This window comes from Salmo trutta, chromosome 34 (assembly GCF_901001165.1).
Source record: "Salmo trutta chromosome 34, fSalTru1.1, whole genome shotgun sequence".
Lineage (NCBI taxonomy): Eukaryota > Metazoa > Chordata > Actinopteri > Salmoniformes > Salmonidae > Salmo > Salmo trutta.
This window is the reverse complement of record NC_042990.1, coordinates 3,307,269-3,328,194: the sequence shown is the minus strand read 5'-3', so window position 1 is coordinate 3,328,194 and position 20,926 is coordinate 3,307,269. Positions and strand designations below refer to the sequence as shown.

The following is a 20,926-nucleotide window of genomic DNA, read 5'->3' as shown; positions in this document are numbered from 1 at the left end:
CCAGCCAAACGCTCTCCTAATCCGGACGACGCTGGGCCAATTGTGTGCCACTTCATGGGTCTCCTGGTTGCGGCTGGCTGCGACACAGCCCGTTATCGAACCAAGATCTGTAGTGACGCCGCTAGCACTGTGATGCAGTACCTTAGACCGCTGCGCCACTCGCGAGGCTCTGCTCTTTGTCATTTTTTGGAGTTGAGACACAAGGTTACGTTTTCCTCTATTACAGTAAAATTTCTCCATGTGTTTCAGTGTACATAGAGTATGACCGATTCTGTTGGACCAAACCGCAAATGCAAATGGTGAGTTGAAACGGCTTGTTGTCAGAGAGGAAAAAGTGATCTTTCATCTTTGTTGTTGCGAGTGGCAGGGGGAGGGGCTTGGTGTATGTGTTTGAGTGGGAAGGTGCACTCAGCACAAAAAAAGCGAAGGAGATCAGACCAAAAAGACAAGATAAGAACAAGCGAACATAAACGCTCATAAAATCGAAAAACTAAATCATTTGATTCTCCCGATGCATGCATTTGGAATTTTTTGCGCTAAAACATACATTCTAATTAATTGAATTAACTTGATATATGTCCCAGCCCTACACGCGTGACTAAGCCACTTTGGATAAAGGGTCTCCTAAACGGCTTATTTATTTATTATAATATCTCGCCCACTTGGTGTCTTCAGGAGCAGCTGATGAAGCAGCAGCAGCAGTGGCAGCAGCAGCACAGCCAAGCAGCCCAACAGAGTCAGCAGCAGCTCCCGCCCCAGCAGCCTCAGCAGTCACCTCAGCAGCAGGGCCCAGGGGCCACCCCTCAGACCCAGGGTCCCAAGCAGCAGCAGTCTGGGACCCTGCAGTACCCTCCGCAGGGCTCCATGGGCCGCGGCCCCCTGCCCATGAACTTTGACCCCCGCTGGATGATGATGCCCTACATGGACCCCCGGATGATGCAGGGTCGCCCTCCAGGGCCCATGGACTACTATCCGGCCAACATGCAACACGCAGGTGGGTACTCATGGTAGTGTGGTTAAGGAGTAGGCATATTGTCATAGAGCTGAATCTGAATTTGCATGGAACTTAGTTTCGTGAAGGAACAAAACATTGTAAATCCTCTATTGAGGTCAATGGCAGATTTGTGCAAACCAGATTTAAATGTAGGATTTAGCCCATAGAGATTATGGTAATGCAATAAAGTTAAAATGCTATAAGAAATAGCACCAGGTTTTCAGCCAAAATTTGAATAATTGTGTGTGACTTTTCTAACGTGACACATCTCTGTTGCAGGGATGATGGGACGAGAGCGCTCCGATTCGGGGGGCTCTGGTTCGGACAACTTTGACAGGCAGCAGCACCCGGGACACCCCCACCGTGGGACGCCCCCTATGGACCCCAAACTGGCCTGGGGACCCGAGGTGTTCCCCGCGGGCAGCGAAGGCAGGGGACTGAGTTCCCCACTGAGACAGAAGCAGGCTCTGGAAGAGGACAATGTCAGTGGCAATGGGACTAGGTAAGATGGGGGTGGTCAAATGTCAATCACAATAATTTTAAGGGATACTACTAATCTACTTCCCCAGAGTCAGATTTATGTGTGGAAACTATTTCTCTGCCTACTTTTTAAAGGAAGTTGCTAGCTACCTCTAGCGCAATTGCGAACTAGCGTTAGACTTCCAGTCATTGTGCTAACGCTAGTTAGCATTGGCTTGCGAAACGACCTCTAAATTAATACTGGACACAGAGACACAAAAATGGTATCCTTGAGTTCATCTGACTCTGGGGAAGTAGATAAAGGGCCCCGTTGCCCAAATCCTGAAGTATCCCTTTAATTGTCAGATCATACAATGCTGATTGAATTGGAAAATATATATTAGTTGAAATCACATTAGATTATAAATATTTGAATTGAGTCAGTGTTGTAAGTACAGGATGCGGTTTCCATAAGTGTCTTTTATAAAATCTCTGGTCTTTATTTTAGGAGTGACACCCCTCCAGTCCGTGGTTTGCGAGAGGGAGGGCTAGGCCCCATCCAGCAGCCCAACTCTGGCTTGGGCTCCTCCAACCAGACCCCACCACCTGTGGGCACTCAGGTGGGGGGCCAGGGAGGAGGCAGTCACCACCACCAGTCCTACATGGGAGGCCGGGGCAACTACAGCAACTTCCCCGACCAGGGCTCCCGCATGGCCCCCCACCAGCAACAGCAACAGAGGGGGAGTGGCGGAGGCTTCAGCCACCAGGATGAGGGCCAGGGCCACAAGGGCGGCCAGCAACAGGGCCAGATCTGGGGGGCCCCCCGCCCCCACTACGACCGCAACGGGCGCACTGACCTCTCCCCCCTGGAGAATAACAACTCCCACCACCCTCAACACCATGGTCATCAACAACATCAAGCCCCCTTCCCCCTCCATCTCCACAAGCCCGAGAATGGCCGCGGCGAGAGAGGAGGCGAAGCCCCGAAGAAGGGTGACCCCTCGCCCTTGCTCCAACAGCCGTCCCTCTCCTCCTGCTCATCCTCCTCTTCCTCATCCAGGGAGGACGGCAGTGGAAAGGCGGTCCTGCATCACCTCCCACCTCAGCGCGAGGCCGACACAGAAACCGGGCAGAGACATGAAGCAGGAAGCAGCAGAGACATGAAGCAGGATAAGATGGGCCCTGTCCACAGCCACTCTCAGCCCTCTGTGACATCTCAGCAGTCCCATCCTCAGTCCCAGCAGCAGAGGCAGGGCCAGGAGCAGCACCACCACCGTGACCCCAAGCCCAACCAGAGGGAGCGAGGCGGGAGGGAACACAAGACTGAGACCCAGTGGGGGCCAAGGCCTGGCAGCAGCAACACAGGGGTCCCCTCCTCACACAACAGGAGAGCAATGGGTGGAAACTCCCGCGGAGGGGAGGATTCATCCAATCACCCAACAGCGTCTGACCACAACAAACCCGCCGGTGGCCAATCGGGAGGCGGCAACACCAACAAGAGGGCGGGGCCTATCAAGAGGCCTGTGCTGAAGAGAGAGGGAGGAGGGGAGGGCGAGGGAGGAGAAAAGACCAGCGGAGGCTTCGGAAAAGACAAAGACGAAAGACAAGATGGAGGCCATTCATCAGTCAAGCAGGAAGGATCCTCCGGCCCACAGAGCTTCGCTGCAGTGTCTGGTAAAGAAGAGCCAGCTCAGACCGGTCCTAAACCCAGAAATGGAGGGAAGGATCGAGCAGCAAACGAACGAGGAGGAGTGGGTAAGGGGCCCAAAAATGGGGTCAACCCCACCCCCTCATCAGGGTACTCCGGCCACCCCTCTAACAGGCGGGACAGAGAGCGTTCCTTCGAGAGGGGCGGTGGTGCGTCCTACCACAGCGTACCGGTCCGTGGCAGCAGAGTCGGGCGAGGTGGCGAGTTCTACGGGCGTGGCCGGGGTTACCGAGGCACCTACACGGGCATGGCCGGGGGTGGCAGCGTTAGCCGTGGCAGGGCAGCGGGCAGCAGGAGCAGCCGAGACTACCGATCCGGCGGAGGCTACGACGAGGCATTGGGGGGAAGGCGCGGCCGAGGGGGGTCGCAGGCCAACCCGGGGCGCGCCCGTAATCAGAGCGAGACCCGCAGCGAGGGTTCTGAATATGAGGAGGTCCCAAAGAGGAGGAGGCAGAGGGGGTCAGAGACGGGCAGCGAGAGTGCCGCCAGCGACCTAGCCCAGTCGGACAAAGAAGACCGCAAGTCCAGCACCAAGAACGGCAGCGGCACAGATAACGTTACCGGTAGCGGCTCCGGCCCACCCAGAGGCTCCCATGCCCGGGTGTTCACCCCCAGAGGTGTGCCCTCCAGGAGGGGCAGGGGGGGAGGTGGCGGGGGAGGAGGTGGCGGGGGAGGAGGTATCTATAAAAGTGGTGGTGGAGGAGGAGGAATGGCTGGAGGTCACAGGTCAGGATCTAGGCCCGACCCTCACGGCTGGGCCTCCAAGTCCTCATCCTCGGTCCGCAAGCATCAGGCCCCAATGCAGTCGGCCGCACCTAAAGACACGGGTCGTGGAACCAGTGGAGAGAAGAAGGAGAAGGCAGCGGACGGAAGCCAAGCTCAGAATCAGGGAGGAGCAACCCCTCCGCAGTCTATCCCCGCTGCACCTACTCCAGCCCCACAGGGCTCCACAGAGAACGGAGGAGTTGGGATCCAGCAATCCATGGCTAACCCCACTACCAACTCCAGCGGGCCCCTTCCACTCCCTCTCTCTGGGCCGGATGGGCGTGGCTTCCCTCGCGTCCCGCGTGATGGCTTTGAGCGCCCTCCGAGACGCCGTCGCCACGGGCGCTCCCAGCATCAACAGGATAAGCCACCACGCTTCCGGCGGCTGAAGGAGCGAGAGAACGCCGCTCGCATCAACGGAGGAGTCGGGATCATCAGAGGAGGACGACCCTCCTCGCCCGGACAGAGTTATGTTCAGGATGTCACTGACGGCACTCCCAACGCGGCGCCCATAACCGGCGATGCCCCGAATGCTACCACGGCTACCAACAACAGCAACAACAGTACCGGTGGCCATCTTGGAAGTGCTAACGCAAACAGTCACCACCACCACCACTACAACCAGGGCATCTCCGGCCAGGCCCAATCTCAGCATCACCACAACCCAGCAGGGGGTGCCAAATCCCCCGACTTCTCCAACCAAAACTCCGATCAGGCCAATGAGGAGTGGGAGACCGCCTCCGAGAGTAGTGACTTCACTGAGTTCCGGGAGAGGGAGGGAGGAGGGGGAAAGTCCTATTCCTCCCATCACCATCATCACCCACCCGGAAGAGGAGGTGGTGGAGGCGGGGGAGGAGGAGGGGTCGGAGAGCGAGAGATGACGGCGAAAGAGCAGGCGGCCAACAAGAGAAGCTTCTCCAGCCAGCGTCCCGGGATGGAGCGACAGAACAGGAGGGTCAATGCTGGAGGAAGAGAGGGAAGAGAAGGAAGAGGCCCACGGGGCCCGCCCAGTGGTGGTGGAGGCGGAGCCGGAAACGGAGGGGGCCAACGCGGCGAGCGCCGTGGAAACTGGCCCTCCCCCAAAAACAGGAAGTGAATTGGAAGATCTGGAAACATTTCAAATGCATCCACCCCGCCCCACTGTTATTTATCCCTTTGTCTGTCGTTCCTTCAGCCTCTCTGTTCTCGTCCCTTAACATATTAGCACATTATTGTTCAATACATAGTTATGGAGACAATGTACACACGTTAGGCTTCTTTCGCTCTTCATCCATCTACTATCTACCGTCCGTTATTGTAAAGTGTCACTCTGCTCCCCCCTTTTCAGTTGTACCCACCACCACCCTTCAGAATTCCACCCCGATTTAGGATCAGCAGACACGCTTGTTCGTTTTGAACACACACCTTTTGACGGAAAACATTTTTAAAAAAACAACACACGTGTTTGCATTTACAAGCACAATATGACATATAACAGACATACACAATCACGCGCAGTAGTTTGTGTGTATGCAGTATGATATGTTAAACATGTCATGATAAACATGTTGGATAAATTGGCTAACCAGGAGAAGGCAGATTTTTATATTTATGTACCTGTGTATATTTCTACCACGCTTTGGGCTGGGGTGGTATTCTGTAGGGCAGTTATCTGCATTATATTTTCCCACGTGGGGTGGGGGGGTGCAGGTTCTTATTTTAACGAGAACAATTGTACCATAGATTTATACAAAATAATTAACTTTGTTTTGTTTCCCCTCTTTGCCTCTTGTCAGTTTTGTTTCAGCCCCCCCCCCTTAAAAAGTTAGGGGTGTGTATTTTTCTTCTGCAAAGCAGGTCTTTAAAATAACTTTTTATACAATACCCCCCACCTCCCTCTGAGTTGTTGATCTCCCGACGAACAAGTACATCTCTTTAATTACTGTGACAGCCACAACAGGCCAGTTGAAGTACTACTGCTCACCCATCCACACTCTCCTCACATTGATTGTTGTCTCTAATATCAATGTCTTTGCTGCTTGTTCAGAACTAGACGGTGTGATTTTGTTATTGTTGACCTGCTCTTATTACTTTCTGTTGCTCTTTTGTTCCTGTTAGATAAAAGGTTCTCTCAACGTAGCATTCTCTTCTCACAAGCTACAGACGTTCTATACCAAGGGTCTCAACCTTATTCCTGGAGAGCTACCCTCCTGTAGTTTTTCGCTCCAACCCCAGTTGTAACTAACCTGGTTCAGTTTATCAACTAGCTAATTTTGAGAAACGTGTGTGCTAGATTAGGGTTGGTGTGAAATTCTACAGGACAGTAGTGCTCCAGGAACAGGGTTGGAGAGCCCTGTTATATACACTGCAAAAAAGGACGTTTTGCGGAAGAAAGATTCTCCTGTTCATCAAGTTTGTTTACCCTAAGAACACTGAATTAATAGCTTGAATGCTTTATATAAAAATAAAACAAATACATTTTCTGTGGAGGCAATTTTTTTTCTCAAGATACTTTCACATGAAACTTCTGGTCAGGGAAACATTTGTTCAATGAAAATGCAAGTCATGTTGCGAGAAAGAAATATAAAGTTATATGCTCTTATTTTAAGATACCGTTTGACTATTTTCTTTTAGAATTTTTTTATTTTCTTCAATTGATAAATGAGTCCACTCCTATTAGTATAAAGAACTTGTTGGTGTATTTTTATTGAACAGATTTGTTACATTATGCAGCAGGTGTCGTACTCTGGTTCCAGAGTGCTAAGTTTGGCCATCAGAGTATTGTACTACTATATTCATGCTGTCCTACTCAATGTAGGAAGGCGCTCTACTCAAATACAACTGCACTGTGCTGTAGAAGAGACCCCTGTAACAAAAGTCGGGCTGGCAAGAGCTCCATATTGAGGAAGTATTTTCAAAGTGTACATTATTTCAAGACAACCTTTCCAAAACCTCGGCGGCAACTATATAGCTCAATTGAACTGAATCTTGGACTATGGTGGAAAATGGCCAGGGTGATGTCACACCACTGATTTCCCAAATGTCCAAATACATTTGCAAGGTATAATACTATTCTCTAAGAGTGTTACAGGGAATAAATGGGTTAAGAACTTTTGATGTAGACTGACAGATTCACAAAATGGCTTACAGCTTGTTTTGAAAATTTGATGGGGGCGGCATCCAAGTTGAAATGGATAAAATTATAACTTTATTTTATTTATCTGCATACATTTTTCACTGCTTGTAAGTTGGGGTTTGTTTGTTTACTGACAGCCACCATTTTAAGATTAGCTTTGGGATGTTTTGAGTAGGGAGTTTGAGTGCATTTGTGTGTGCATGCATTTCTGGTGTCTGTATACTTTTGGGGGGGGAGGTCATGTGGATGGCAAACACTTTTGCCTTCTTTGCCCACACTTAGTTTTAAGAACTATATTAAGACAATTCTACAGTTCTTTCTTATACATTTATGTATATACATTCAAGTATATGTTTATCCAAATTAAGTACATAATCAGTTACTTGGGTATAATGCCATTTTTGCCATACACCAAGGTAGGCAAAAATGAAGTGGGTACATTTTATTTTCCACTGACTTCTACTAAGCATTACCACATCCATGGGTGCAGCTTGCCTTGCCCGTGAAGAAGAAAAAAAAACATTGGTAGCCATACACTTAACACAGGCTTATGAGCCCTGCATCCTTCCTTAACTCTTACTATTGATGTGCTCATATTGTATGTATCCATGTTTAAAGAAAACAATAGTGTATTCTTGAAAGCCTCAAAGATTGTACTATATTTACAGCATTACCAAGGTACCTGGAGTGGTTAAAGCTGTTCTATAATTTATGGTTTATTAATGGAACCGTAACATACCAATATATACATGTGTATATATCAACGTTTTTGTCTACCCCAACTTACATTCCCACAAATGTTGCCATTTTTTAAGTTCAAGGGAGCAATGTACAAGCAGAGAAGTGTCTTATTATAATACAATTACAGAGAATAAACTTTTGTTTTAATGGAAAATCTGGTTTTGTCTTGAGTTTATTATGAATTGCCCCCATGTGAAGAAGTTGACACAAATTAAATCTTTATTAATTTCAGCACCTGGGCAAAGGTAGGTGGTTCTCTGCACTGATATGCATGTACAGTACCAGTCAAAAGTTTGGACACCTACTCATTCAAGGGTTTTTCTTTATTTTTACTATTTTCAACATTGTAGAATAATAGTGAAGATGTCAAAACTATGAAATTAAGATGGTTTGGGATTAGTTGGACTGCAGAGTGAAGGAAAGGCAGCCAACAAGTGCTCCGCATATGTGGGAACTCCTTTTTAAGACTGTTGGAAAAGCAATCGAGGTGAAGCTGGTTGAGAGAATGCCAAGTGTGTGCAAAGCTGTCATCAAGGCAAAGGGTGGTTGCTTTGAAGACATGATTCCATATGTGTTATTTCATAGTTTATGTCCACTATTATTCTACAATGTAGAAAATAGTCAAAATAAAGAAAAACCCTTGAATGAGTAGCTGTGTCCAAACATGACTGGTACTGTACATCATGGTCTTGCAGATTGATGATCAGTGTATGGAGGATAGGACATTGCAATTTATTTGATTGGGAAATACTGCTCAGTTATGGATGGATGCTCGCTGGATAGAGCGCTTAGCTGTTAACTAAGAGTTTGTAGGATCGAGGCCTTCCCACCTAGAAAGGCTTTAGCTTAATTAAAGTGTCTGGGTTGCATTCAGAAGATGTGGGATAAAGTCCTGCAGGTCTTAAACAAGGGCTGGGAGATTTTCACTCCCGCTTAGAGCTTTGAAGGTTCTTGGTCTTAGTGCTATCCTAAATTCTTGACTGGGCACTGCAAGCCATATAAAACCAAAGCCTCCCCAACAGAACTTGGCCATCTTTGTTACAGCATGATTCACGAAAGACCCCGAAGGCATATAATCTGTAAAAAGTCATTACAAGCAGATGAGGAATTTGTTATTCTTATCTCATAATTTTTTGGCGGTATTTTCTTAAAACTGCATTGTTGGTTAAGGGCTTAAGGGCTTGTAAGTAATCATTTCACTAAGGTCTACAGCTATTGTATTCGGCGCATGTGACAAATACATTTGATATTCAAATCAAATCGTATCTATCCGCTCTGGACTGCCCTCACTGATGGTTTACCAGAGAAGATTGAGAGTTTCTGGTCTATATAAGAATAAATTATAACTTCTGTTCCCATCCTACATTTTATACTGGACAATATATTAAAATCACAACGCAATAAAACCTCTGTTTTTATGCCTTTCTCTTAATATTGTCGTTGAAGGACTTCAAAACTACAGTACCCATAGTCTCTGAATTTGAACGTCGTCAATTTGCCTACAACGAAAACGCCTACTGCAGCGGTTTACTGGGAGGTGGTGTCCATTTTATTTACAACACTGAATATTACGTTTCTTATATTTTACTGGCGTTAAACCCATTAAAGACGGGGTAAGTTACCAGAATTACTACATGTATTAACGTGAGATATGCTATAGCTAAGAGGACTTGCGACTGAAAACTGATCCAATTAAAATGCGGCCTAGTTTGGACGATGCGCCATATTGAATTTCCACCTGGCTTTAACGTTAGCTGCTAGCTAAGGATGTAACTTAGCTAGCTATCATTTTCTGCTGGTCATTTAGCAAACTCTTGGGTACGCCACTAATTATCATTGTTGATGTAACATAGGTATTTTCATGGGTAATATCCTTATTTCGTACACTTCCAATGTCAACTAACGTCACCAATGATTTAGCTAGTTAACGTTAACTACACATTAACTACACATTTGCGCGGTAACGGTAGCTAACTAGGTAAACCTACAGTTAACGTTTTCTAGTTACCTAGCTAATTGCTCTTATGGTTTTGATATAATTATGTTTGTCTTATTGTAGCTAGCTACCTATGATATCTTTGTGTTGCTGAACTATCAACCGTCGTTTTCACATGACTGAATGGCTCTGTTGAACGTCTTTACCCTTTAGTCTCCCGAGATGAGCAGTTCAGAGGAAGTGTCATGGATCTCCTGGTTCTGTGGACTGAGGGGAAACGAGTTTTTCTGTGAGGTCAGTATCTAACAGCACCCAGGGCAATATAGCCAAACTCATTGACCAAAAAGTGAATGTAAGCTAAGACGGGTGGCCAATCCTTTATCCTGGAAGTGCAGGTTTTTGCTTCAGCCCTACACACCTGATTCAGCTAACCAAGGTACTGATAGGCAGGTGGTGAGTTGAGTAGTGCTCGAGTAAAATCCTGTTATTCACAGCCACCCCTCACTACACAAACTCACTTTCAAGCATGAATAGGTCTGGCATTTGTTGCTAACTTCTGTCACCGCTTCTGTCCTCTCCTCCATTGGCAGGTGGATGAGGACTACATCCAGGACAAGTTCAACCTGACTGGGCTCAATGAGCAGGTTCCCCACTACCGCCAGGCCCTGGACATGATCCTGGACCTAGAACCAGGTCAGCCCAACTCCAGAACCATCTCTACTGCACTCGGAAGTACAGAACATCCCACACAATTTAGATCAGAATACAAATATTATGGTTGCATCACCTCAGTGTTAAAGTTGTGTATGCACACTAAATTGCCTCAGTGGTCACTAACCCTGATCCTGAGTTATAGTGTGTGGCAGGCGTTTGTTCTAGCCCAGCACTGAAACGCCCAATTCAATATTTTTGGGTTGCTGTATTAGATGCCGATATCTTTAGCATGTGTAAAGACGTCACAGTTATGTACACAATTATGCTTTTGAGTAATCTTTAAATCAGAACATATGAGTGGCTTCTTCCCCTCTCTTATAAGCTCTACCCTCCGCTCTATGTTCCACAGATGAGGAGCTGGAGGACAACCCCAATCAGAGTGACCTCATAGAGCAGGCAGCGGAGATGCTTTACGGGCTGATCCATGCACGATACATCCTCACCAACAGGGGCATCGCTCAGATGGTACAGAAACTACCTTTCTGTTTCCAATGTTTGTTGAAAGGCTGCATATCACATGTATGCAGCATTTCTCCTGAAATGTTTTTCCACATTCTCCATTTATCTCTCTTTCTCAGTTGGAGAAGTATCAACAGGGGGACTTTGGCTACTGCCCCCGCGTCTATTGTGAGAACCAGCCCATGCTGCCCATTGGTGAGTGTGTGTATGTCTTGTTTCAACCATTACCACCCACGCATACTGTGGAGACAAGTAATTGACTGTATAAGACTTAAGGGTCGTTTTGATTAACCTCAAAGAGCAACATTTGTATCTTGGTTTTGAATGTTCGTGTGCCAAAGACAAAAACAATTCTGGGTACCCAGCCACATTGCTTTCTTAACCCAAACTATGCTACACAGATCCTCCGTGTACTGTATCGTTGAATCCTCTGTGTAAGATTTGAATGTATTACGATCCATGTCAAATCTAATCTTGTTTCCAAAAGACACCTGAATGAATACAGTAGTGTGTCCTCGAGCATTTCATAATAACTTCAGACCAGTAACGTCTCTAAACTCTCCCCCTATCCCTCCCCAGGTCTGTCAGATATCCCAGGCGAGGCTATGGTGAAGCTGTACTGCCCTAAGTGTATGGACGTGTACACGCCCAAGTCCTCCCGGCACCACCACACGGACGGGGCCTACTTCGGCACTGGATTCCCACACATGCTCTTCATGGTGCACCCTGAGTACAGGCCCAAGAGGCCTGCCAACCAGTTTGTGCCAAGGTCAGTACAACTGTGTCACCCTAAAATAGGGTTGTGCCTTTTCATGTCATTCCCACGTAACTCACTGAAAGCAAGTCCTAGATCAATTTCTACTCATAGCGGATCATTTCCTAATAAATATCAGGTACATACCATAGGAAACAGTCATGTAAAATAAGTGCTACCGTAATAGAATCACACGCTCATCAAGATGTAATGAATTCTCATGTCCTCACAACAGGCTTTATGGATTCAAGATTCACCCCATGGCCTACCAGCTCCAGCTGCAAGCAGCCTCCAGCTTCAAGAGCCCTGTCAAAGCCATCCGCTAAAGCCCAGAGAGAAAGAGAAGGGAGAGAAGATGATGATTATGAGGGGACGGGTCAGCTGCACCAAGCTCCATACAGATGCTTCCTCCCCGTCCTGCAGACTTTATTATTTGGTTTAGGTTAGGACGTTTGAGAACAATGTGTAAAAAGTTAAATGTGAGCGAGACAAACGCACAGGTTCTATCCCAAACCCTCACACACACACACACACACACTTAGAATGACATGCGTCTGTTACCAAACTCACCAGTGCCAAAACAGAAAAGGGGGAGGGAAAGAAAGTCCATGGATGTTATTGGATTTGACGCTACTGTTTCCTTTTGTGATATTACCCTATTTTGCCCCGATGAACTCTCGCCATGTTCTGTTTTTTTTCTTCTGTCCTGTCTTTGGCACGGTTTGGTAAAGGGTCGCGGTAGACCGTCACCACTGGTTGAATAGCAATCCCTGCTCTACCCCCATACGCATGTACACTGGCTGGCTCTCACAGAGACTGCTTGGTTGATAAGGATAAAATCTAACTAAGGGTGTCGCCATCTCACCTGCTTTTGTAAACCATTGTTTTACCAAGGCACACACTCAGGCTTGTATCACTATTTTATTGTGTGACACTCACTGAGGCCAGTGTGTCAAGGTGGTCATTCACAATAGTGTTCTGTCAAATTTGCCTTAAACAGAGAGACGCACGCTGTGATTTGTGGTTTACAGGAAGTGCAAGTCTAGGACACATAGCTTTGAATTTGTATATGTGTGATGTAGGATAGACACGAATAAACCTGAATTGAGTTAAATGGTCTAGAATGACCCAGAAAAGACATACCAACCTACCTACTGTCTCTGTGTGCGTCACCCAAAACAACGGTCCTGTTTGTGCTGGTACTGCATGGTGAGAATGTCAGCTCTGTCACATGTTGCTGGGCTAGTATCACTACAACAGGACACATCTCTCTCCACAACTGCACTGACTTGACTGGTGACCCTCTACACATTATAGTAAAAATATTTATGTCAAATATAGCGACAGAAAATCTGCTTCTATTTGGGAGAAGTTTTTTGTTTGTGATGTAGTAGGGGTTTCATCACCCTACTGCACATGTACGTTTGAGTCCTTGTGGCAAAAAGTAGAATGCTTGATATATGTTTTGATTTCAGAACATTAAGGATGGATTTGTCAAGATTATAATGAATGTACAGTACCAGTCAAAAGTTGACACACCTACTCATTCAAGGGTTTTCTTTATTTTTACTATTTTCTACATTAATAGTGAAGACATCAAAACTATGAAATAACACATGGAATCATGTAGTAGCCAAGAAAGTGAAACAAATCAAAATAGATTTTAGATTCTTCTAAGTAGCTGCCCTTTGCCTTGACAGCTTTGCACACTTGGCATTCTCTAAACCAGCTTCATAAGGTAGTCACCTGGAATGCTTTTCCAACAGTCTTGAAGGACTCCTGAGCGGCGCAGCGGTCTAAGGCACTGCATATCCGTGCTAGAGGCATCACTACAGACCCTGGTTCGATTCCAGGCTGTAGGGCAGTGCACAGTTGGCCCAGTGTTGTCCGTCTTAGGGTTTGGCCGGGGTAGGCTGTTATTGTAAATAAGAATTTGTTCTTAACTAACTTGCCTAGTTAAATAAAGGTTAAATAAAATAAAAAAGGACTTCCCACATATGCTGAGCACTTGTTGGCTGCTCATCCTTCACTCTGCAGTTCAACTTGTCCCAAACCATCTCAATTGGGTTGAGGTCGGGTGATTGTGGAGGCCAGGTCATCTGATGCAGCACTCCATCACTCTCCTTGGTCAAATAGCCCTTACACAGCCTGGAGGTGTGTTTCAGGTCATTGTCCTGTTGAAAAACAAATGATAATCCCACTAAGCTCAAACCAGATGGGATGGCGTATCGCTGCAGGATGCTGTGGTAGCCATGCTGGTTAAATGTGCCTTGAATTTAAAAAAAACCATCACACCTCCATGCTTCACAGTGGGAACCACACATGCGGAGATTATCGACTATCCGTTCACTTGGCATTCTCTCACAAAGACGCAGCAGTTGGAACCAAAAATCTTAAATTTGGACTCCTCAGACCAAAGGACAGATTTCCACCAGTCTAATGTCCATTGCTCGTGTTTCTTGGCCCGAGGAAGTCTCTACTTATTATTGGTGGCCTTTAGTAGTGGTTTCTTTGCAGCAATTCGACCATGGCCTGATTCACGCCGTCTCTGAACAGTTGATGTTGAGATGTGTCTGTTACTTGAACTCTGAAGCATTTATTTGGGCTGCAAACTGAGGTGCAGTTAATTGCCGATTTCTGAGGCTGGTAACTAATGAACTTACCTCTCCTGCAGAGGATAACTGGGTCTTCCTTTCCTGTGGTCCTCATGAGAGTCAATTTCATCATAGCGCTCATGGTTTTTGCGACTGCACTTGGAGAAACTTTCAAACTTCTTGAAATGTTTTGTATTGACTGACCTTCATGTCTTAAAGTAATGATGGACTGTTGTTTCTTTTTGCTTATTTGAGCTGTTCTTGCCATAATATGGACTTGGTCCAGGGCTATATTCTTTATACCAACCCTACCGTGTCACAACACAACTGATTGCCTCAAACGCTTTAAGAAAGAAAGAAATTCCACAAATTAACTTTTAACAAGGCACACCTGTAAATTGAAATGCATTCCAGGTGACTACTTCATGATGCTGGTTGAGAGAATGCCAAGTGTGTGCAACGCTGTCATCAAGGCAAAGGGTGAATACTTTCAAGAATCTCAAATATATTTTCATTTGTTTAACACTTTTTTGGTTACTACATGATTCCAAATGTTTTTTTCACAATGTAGAAATAGTAAAAATAAAGAAAACCCTTGAATGAGTAGGTGTGTCCAAACTTTTGACTGGTACTGTATGTCTGTGTTTTTTTGCAACTGTGGAAGAGTGACCAGGATTCAGAATTCTCAATAAACATTTTCTCTTTTCATACAATTGTGTTTGGTTTATGTATAAATTAGGTAACTGTAGTTGTCTGATCTGTGATTGTATACTATACATTGTGAAGGCAGTAGTCACAAAGGGCTTATAGCTGATGCGCAAGACTGTTTATTTGTTTGTGTGTGTGAGAGAGCATGCATGTGCATACCGGTGAGCAAGCACATGCTCTGAGGTGTGAATGTCTGACTAACAACTATACGTCCAACCTCAATTCTATTCTAAGGGCTTACTTTGTGTGTGTCTTAATTCCTGGCAACGTGGTGCGTCACATGTTTGAGACATTTCATATTATTATACATTTACGGGAAGTTATATAATTTCCTTAGAGATAGATTGAACACTCATCTTTGTATCTGTACCATTATAGCGTCTGTGACAGCATGGGCAGTGCCATTGAGGCAATCTCCATTTTGAAGTAGTACATTTTCCTCTTCACGATTGGCTGATTCCTCCTGATAACCTGGTTGGACATGACCCCAAAAGGGTCATCAGGAGAGATCAGCCAATGAAGTTGGAAGTCCCAACCAGTTGACTACATTAAAATGGTGGAAGCCCTGGAAAACTAAAGGCATAGAACCTTTAAATGACTTGGTAACAGGAAATACATTTATTTCCATGACAAATGTAAAAAGCAAAAACCATTGTAGATATTTTGAAATACATGCAATTTAAGAGTCAAAATTCATAAATTATACAGCACAACGGCAGAGTCATGTCTTAAGTGTAAAACTAATAATGACTCAATCATCGATGCTTGCTGGGAATGTTATAAAGTCCAACAGTTATGGGCGGGGCTATAAAGTTGGCTGTCAGAAGTATTACATTGTAAACGTAGTTTTAATCCGTCTGTCTGCATATTTCAAGACATGGCATATGGGGATGTAGTGATCACTCATCTTATATATGGGGATCACTCATCTTATAAAAATGTATACTAAAAACGTCGAAATCAATCAATCCCACAGTAAACACAATAGAAAAATCAAATTATTTATTATTGAAATACACGGGCGACAGAGAAAAACTAATTGGTAGGGGAGAGTGAGGTAAGTTGTCACACGGGTAAGTTGTCAAACTGTTCATACCTCCAACACTAGAGGCGCTATCTCAAAAATCAAATAGCTACTTTGTGTGACTACATGTTCTATGGTCAATTTCGTGTTCACATGTGGTCACAGGTGAGCACAAATTTCTTATTTTTCCCCTTCAAAAGTAAAAAATTGGCACTTTACATTTTATTCAATAAAACTTTGTTAGGTATGAATGCTCAAAATTATAATTTTGCACTGAGTAGAGGAGACAATAATGTATCTTTTGATACTTTAGCTGCAGTCCTATGTTGAGCTAACCTTGAGATTTAGCCAACATTAGCACACATGTCAGTTTGGGGCAAGTTGTCTCAATGACCTTGGGGCAAATCTTCACGTGACAAATTGCCCCAGTATACATAGACACATAGAACATGCTCAAAAAACATTGTGATATTGTGTAATCAGCTCTGATAATAGCATTGAATGTTACTGTAAATGGATTATTATAAACTCAGCAAAAAGTGAAATGTCACTTTTTCAGGACCCGGTCTTTCAAAGATAATTTGTAAAAATCGAAATAACTTCACAGATCTTCATTGTAAAGGCTTTAAACACTGTTTTCCATGATTGTTCAATGAACCATAAACAATTAATGAACATGCACCTGTGGAACGGTCGTTAAGACACTAACAGCTTACAGACGGTAGGCATTTAAGGTCACAGTTATGAAAACTTAGGACACTAAAGAGGCCTTTCTACTGACTCTGAAAAACACCAAAAGAAAGATGCCCAGGGTCCCTGCTCATCTGTGTGAACATGCTTTAGGCATGCTGAAAGGAGGCATGAGGACTGCAGATGTGGCCAGGGCAATAAATTGCAATGTCCGTACAGTGAGACGCCTAAGACAGCACTACAGGGAGACAGGACGAACAGCTGATCGTCCTCGCAGTGGCAGACCATGTGTAACAACACCTGCACAGGATCGGTACATCCGAACATCACACCTGCTGGACAGGTACAGGATGGCAACAACAACTGCCCGAGTTACACCATAAAATAAAACAAACAAGTAATTACAACTTATTAACATCAAATCAAATTTTATTGGTCACATACACATTTAGCAGATGTTAATGTGAGTGTAGCGAAATGCTTGTGCTTCTAGTTCTGACAGTGCAGTAATATCTAACAAGTAATCTAACAAATTCACAACAACTATCTTATACACACAAATGTAAAGGGATGAATAAGAATATGTACATATACATGTATGGATGAGCGATGGCAGTGCGGCATACTGCATAGGCAAGATGCAGTAGATGGTATAGAATACAGTATATACATATGAGATGAGTAATGCAGGATATGTAGACATCATTAAAGTGGCGTTATTTAAGTGACTAGTGATACCTTTATTAAATGTATTAAAGTGGCAAGAGATTTGAATCTGTATGTTGGCAGCAGCCACTATGTTAGTGATGGCTGTTTAACAGTCTGATGGCCTTGAGATAAAAGCTGTTTTTCAGTCTCCCGGTCCCAGCTTTGATGCACCTGTACTGACCTCGCGGGCGGTGCAGTTGCCGTACCAGGCGGTGATACAGCCCGACAGGATGCTCTCAATTGTGCATCTGTAAAAGTTTGTGAGGGTTTTAGGTGACAAGCCAAATTTCTTCAGCCTCCTGAGGTTGAAGAGGCGTTGTTGCGCTTTCTTCACCACTCTGTCTGTGTGGGTGGGCCATTTCAGTTTGTCTGTGATGTGAACGCCAAGGAACTTAAAACTTTCCACCTTCTCCACTACTCTCCCGTCGATGTGGATGCTTCCTCTGCTGTTTCCTGAAGTCCACGATCATCTCCTTTGTTTTGTTGACGTTGAGTGAGAGGTTATTTTCCTGACACCACACTCCGAGGGCCATCACCTCCTCCCTGTAGGCCGTCTCGTCGTTGTTAGTAACCAAGCCTACCACTGTACTGTCGTCTGCAAACTTGATGATTGAGTTGGAGGCGTGCATGGCCATGCAGTCATGGGTGAACAGGGAGTACAGGAGAGGGCTGAGAATGCACCCTTGTGGGGCCCCAGTGTTGAGGATCAAGAGGGTGGAGATGTTTCCTGCCCTCACCACCTGGGGGCGGCCCGTCAGAAAGTCCAGGACCCAGTTGCATAGGGTGGGGTTGAGACCCAGGGTCTCGAGCTTAATGACGAGTTTGGAGGGTACTATGGTGTTAAATGTTGAGCTGTAGTCAATGAAAAGCATTCTTACATAGGTATTCCTCTTGTCCAGGTGGGATAGGGCAGTGTGCAGAGTGATGGTGATTAAATCGTCTGTGGACCTAATGGGGCGGTAAGCAAATTGGAGTGGGTCTAGGGTATCAGGTAGGGTGGAGGTGATATGATCCTTAACTAACCTCTCTAAGCACTTCATGATGACAGAAGTGAGTGCTACGGGGCGATAGTCATTTAGTTCAGATACCTTAGCCTTCTTCGGAACAGGAACAATGGTTGCCATCTTGAAGCATGTGGGCACAACAGACTAGATAGGGATTGATTGAATATGTCCGTAAACACACCAGCCAGCTAGTCTGCGCATGCTCTGAGGATGCGGCTAAGGATTACGTCTGGGCCGGCAGCCTGAGAGGGTTAACACTTTTAAATGTTTTACTCAAGTTGGCCACGGTGAAGGAGAGCCCACAGGCTTGGGTGCGGGCCGTGTCGGTGGCACTGTAATGTCGTCAAAGCGGGCAAAGAAGGTGTTTAGTTTGTCTGGGAGCAAGACGTCGGTGTCTGTGACATGGCTGGTTTTCTTTTTGTAATCCATGATTGTCTGTAGACCCTGCCACATACGTCTCGTGTTTGAGCCGTTGAATTGCGACTCCACTTTGTCTATATACTGACGGTTTGCTTGTTTTATTGCCTTGCGGAGGGAATAGCTACACTGTTTGTATTTGGTCAATGTTTCCAGTCGCCTTGCCGTGATTAAAAGCGGTGGTTCGCGCTTTCAGTTTTGCGTGAATGCTGCCATCAATCCACGGTTTCTGGTTAGGGAAGGTTTTAATAGTCACAGTGGGTACAACATCACTGATGTACTTGCTAATAAACTCGCTCACCGAGTCAGTGTATACATTGCGTATACATTGGGGATAATGTGTGTGAGTGTGTGTGACAGAGAGAGAGAGTAAGTGTGTGTGTGTGTGTATGTTGTGTTTAATTTTCCTTGTCAGCCACCCATCTCTGCTTTGTCAGTCTTGCTAGGCCCAGTGTATGCATTTCTGGGTGAGGCTGTAGGGCAGTGGTGAAGTGCATGGCAGATCTGAAAGAGAGATGCACAAAGTGACAGTAAATATACAGCTCAACAACATGTTTGTTGGTGTGAGTGAACGTTTGTGTATGTAATATAATTCTGAATTACCTGTATCCATCTGGGAATCCTCAAAATGTTCTCCCTTCACGGCCAGTGTAGTAGGATCTGGTACAGCCGGTAAATTAAATACCACAGCTGAGGACTGGTGTGACTGCAGCTGAAAACCTGGTGGCAGATCTAAAAGAGAGAGGCACAATTTTCTTAACTGTCAATAATCATACAACTAAACAGACTGAATGAGTGTAAGGCCTAGATTCAATCAGATCAAGCATTATCCGGCGATCTGTCAAATCGGTAAGCAGCTGCTCTTGATCATTGTCACGAAACTTCAACCGTCTTACTTGCGTTACGTGTTCGAGAAAGTGTAGGCTATATAGAAATAATGATGGTCAAATTCAAAATCATTGAACAAAATAATGAGGATTTCTATCAGCCTAATCGAGGTGTAGATTACATCTCAAATTCCAGTGTTCAAACTTGTAAACAGGGCTGCATGAGATTTCTGTTAATGCAACTCCGTGGAGCCAATGGCAAAGTCCGCTTTAGGTATAAATGCCAAGAGCCACTTGTGAATTTGACAGCTCTAACACAGTTCCACATCTCACAACGCCAAAACAACCGCTATGCAGATGTCGGCTAAAGCGGATGTGATTGAATAGAGCACCAAGTGAGGGCTGTGGTTGAAATAATAGGGATGTCAGATCTAAAAGAGAGAGGAACAATTTTCTTAAGTGGAAATAATTATACAACAAAACAGATACGTGTGTGTGTGATAATTACCTGGACCACATCACACTGCTTCAGGTCTACAAGCCTCTGGAAGTTCCAGCATTCCACTCCAGGACTGGAACAGCTTGGTGGAAACACTCACCTGTCACCCAGCGAGCTTGGTTGACAGATCTGAAAGACAATATTATTTTAGTGACAAAGCCTTGACTACACTAACCTAAATGAAGTGTGTGTTTCTGGGCTTTAGTCTACACAAATTAAAACACAAATAAAATAAAGGATGCAGTAACTGAGCCCTAGGACAATGCCACAGGACCACCTGGCCTGATGACTCCTGGCTAGCCCTGTCCCCAGTCCACCTTGTCGTGCTGCTGATCCAGTCTCTGCTGTTTCTGTCTGCGGCTATGGAACCCTGACCTGCTCAGGACTCACCAGAAGTGCTACCTTGTCCTAGACCTGCTGTTTGATCCTGTCTCTCTCTACCGGACCTGCTGTCTCAACCTCTAATTACTCAGCTATGAAGAGCCAACTGGCATTTACTCCTGAGGTGCTGAACTACTTCACCCTGTATAACCACTGTGATTATTATTATTTGACCATGCTGGTCATCTATGAACGTTTAAATGTCTTGAAGAACGATCTGGCCTAAATGGCTGCACTCCTTTATAATCTCCACCAGCACAGCCAGAAGAGGACTGGCCACCCCTCAGAGCCTGGTTCCTCTCTAGGTTTCTTCCTAGGTTCCTGCCTAACTATATGTAGTTTTTCCGAGCCACTGTGCTTCTACGTTTTCATTGCTTGCTCTTTGGGGTTTTAGGCTGGGTATCTGTATAATCACTTTCTGACAACTGC

The 20,926-nt window shown here is 45.4% G+C and overlaps 2 protein-coding genes and 1 long non-coding RNA gene across 6 annotated transcripts in view; 2 read left to right on the top strand and 1 right to left on the bottom strand.

Moving 5' to 3' along the window:
• The window catches only part of LOC115173332 (protein PRRC2A), a 47,441-nt gene extending 39,505 nt beyond the window's left edge, over nucleotides 1–7,936 (top strand). For all 3 annotated transcript variants that reach the window (XM_029731319.1, XM_029731322.1, XM_029731320.1), the window contains 3 exons: nucleotides 676–994; nucleotides 1,274–1,496; nucleotides 1,962–7,936. In XM_029731319.1, the coding sequence (XP_029587179.1) occupies nucleotides 676–994; nucleotides 1,274–1,496; nucleotides 1,962–5,022 (3,603 nt within the window). In that variant the 3' untranslated portion in view covers nucleotides 5,023–7,936. The remainder of the gene's footprint in view (nucleotides 1–675; nucleotides 995–1,273; nucleotides 1,497–1,961) is intronic.
• A 1,332-nt stretch (nucleotides 7,937–9,268) lies between these two features.
• Nucleotides 9,269–13,174, top strand: LOC115173331 (casein kinase II subunit beta). 2 transcript variants are annotated; one of them, XM_029731318.1, is made up of 7 exons: nucleotides 9,269–9,395; nucleotides 9,932–10,012; nucleotides 10,309–10,411; nucleotides 10,782–10,897; nucleotides 11,011–11,086; nucleotides 11,471–11,660; nucleotides 11,881–13,174. In XM_029731318.1, the coding sequence occupies exons 2-7, from the start codon at nucleotides 9,941–9,943 to the stop codon at nucleotides 11,969–11,971; spliced, it is 648 nt and encodes a 215-aa protein (XP_029587178.1). In that variant the 5' UTR covers nucleotides 9,269–9,395; nucleotides 9,932–9,940; the 3' UTR covers nucleotides 11,972–13,174. The 2 variants fall into 2 exon arrangements, with proteins under 2 accessions (XP_029587178.1, XP_029587177.1); XM_029731317.1 differs by having other exon boundaries at nucleotides 10,309–10,450.
• Nucleotides 13,175–19,192: 6,018 nt separating this feature from the next.
• On the bottom strand, nucleotides 19,193–20,274 carry LOC115173189 (uncharacterized). Its single transcript, XR_003871563.1, has 3 exons — nucleotides 20,126–20,274; nucleotides 19,394–19,522; nucleotides 19,193–19,294 (listed from the first exon to the last, which is right to left on the bottom strand). It is a non-coding gene; the product is annotated as an uncharacterized LOC115173189 (long non-coding RNA).
• Nucleotides 20,275–20,926: the final 652 nt, after the last annotated feature.